A 1,466-nucleotide genomic window follows, 5' to 3' on the forward strand; every position below is an offset into this window, starting at 1 on the left:
GTGGCATCATCTAAAGCTCAAACTTTCCATGTATGATACCAAAGCTAAAGGGGTCCATGAATTGTGGGAAAGAGTAGAAAAGGAATGGAACTCTTTCACAAAAGACAATTGTAGAAAGTACATTGATAGTATGCCTGACCGTATTAAAGCAGTTATTGACGCCAGTGGTGGCTCAACCCGTTATTAAATTCATTTTCTAATAAATATGTTGCAGTGAAGAAACTCTAAAAACCGACCGTCTGACTTTGAACATTGATTGCTACGGGTACACGTAATTTCGGAGTCTTAAATTTATACACATTGCTGTAAACGATAATAAGGTTCTTTGCTAAAAGTTTGAGCCTTCTGCGTGACGAAATGGTGATGCAGTGCTTAAAAAACCGAAAAATCTGCTTGCGTGTTTAGAGTTTTTTCACCCACTGTATATGTTAATTTACAGATTCCATCTGGCGTTAGTTGTTATAGGAATGAAAGTGTATGCAGTTTTAAGTTTAATACGTTAGATCAAACGGGGAGGTAAATCGTATCAATGGAATGGCCCAACCGCTGAATGTTTCCTTGCTAACTGTTATCTTAAATTGCAGCGCGCAATACACGGAAATTCTGACTTTTATGACGTCATTAAAAAGTTAATAAAAAATCAAAAAAATTAAAAAAATTTAATAAAAAATCAAAAAATATTATCTGGCCAGGTAGACGAGACTATCACGTTATGATAGTAACTTAACTATTCCAATGAGGATTACTGAGGAATAATAAGTATATAAATAAGAGAAATAGAAATAAAAATATAAAAATATCCATCTAGTTATATAATGCTATTGAACGAAAACCGTTTAGAATGTTGTGTAGTTATAGCATTATATAACGTGGCATAGATGAATAAACACAAAAAGTTTTTCCTGAACCCATTAAAAATATATAAACCCATTAGGGTTTTTTTTCGTTATTTAAAATTTGAGTATTGATAAAATAAATATAGTATTATAAAAATCTTTAATTCTTATGATCTTCTATTATTATAACAGGATGTTTATGTTTTTTATTTTTCTAGGAAATTCTTCCATAATTGTATCTTCCTCTTCAAATTCAATATCATCGACTTCTAATTCTTCAAGATTCATATACAGTAGCCGTCAAAATTGGTCGCATGTTTTCACTTTTTGGAAACTTACGTCTGTGCATACTTCCGTATGCCCCAATATACCATGTATGCTATATCATCTGAAAGCTTATTTCGAAAGCTATCAAATGATATATGACATGCCCTGATTGGATGAATGTAGCTGCTACGACATGCGTTCAAAATCAGACGGTACATGCGACCAATTTTGACGGCGATCATAACATAATATAAAGTAATGTTTATTTCAAGGATTTAATAGTTTGTCCAACGCCCTTTAGCTTTAATAACAGCTGCACACCGTTCAGGCATACTCTGTATATATTTTTGGCATGCCTCCTTC

The 1,466-nt window shown here is 32.7% G+C and overlaps 1 protein-coding gene across 1 annotated transcript; it reads right to left on the reverse strand.

Moving 5' to 3' along the window:
* Positions 1-1,122: 1,122 nt before the first annotated feature.
* On the reverse strand, positions 1,123-1,466 carry RHIMIDRAFT_110632 (uncharacterized protein). Its single transcript, XM_023605235.1, has one exon. The coding sequence runs from the start codon at positions 1,343-1,345 to the stop codon at positions 1,172-1,174; it is 174 nt and encodes a 57-aa protein (XP_023460931.1). The 5' UTR covers positions 1,346-1,466; the 3' UTR covers positions 1,123-1,171.

This window comes from Rhizopus microsporus (assembly GCF_002708625.1).
Source record: "Rhizopus microsporus ATCC 52813 unplaced genomic scaffold scaffold_48, whole genome shotgun sequence".
Lineage (NCBI taxonomy): Eukaryota > Fungi > Mucoromycota > Mucoromycetes > Mucorales > Rhizopodaceae > Rhizopus > Rhizopus microsporus.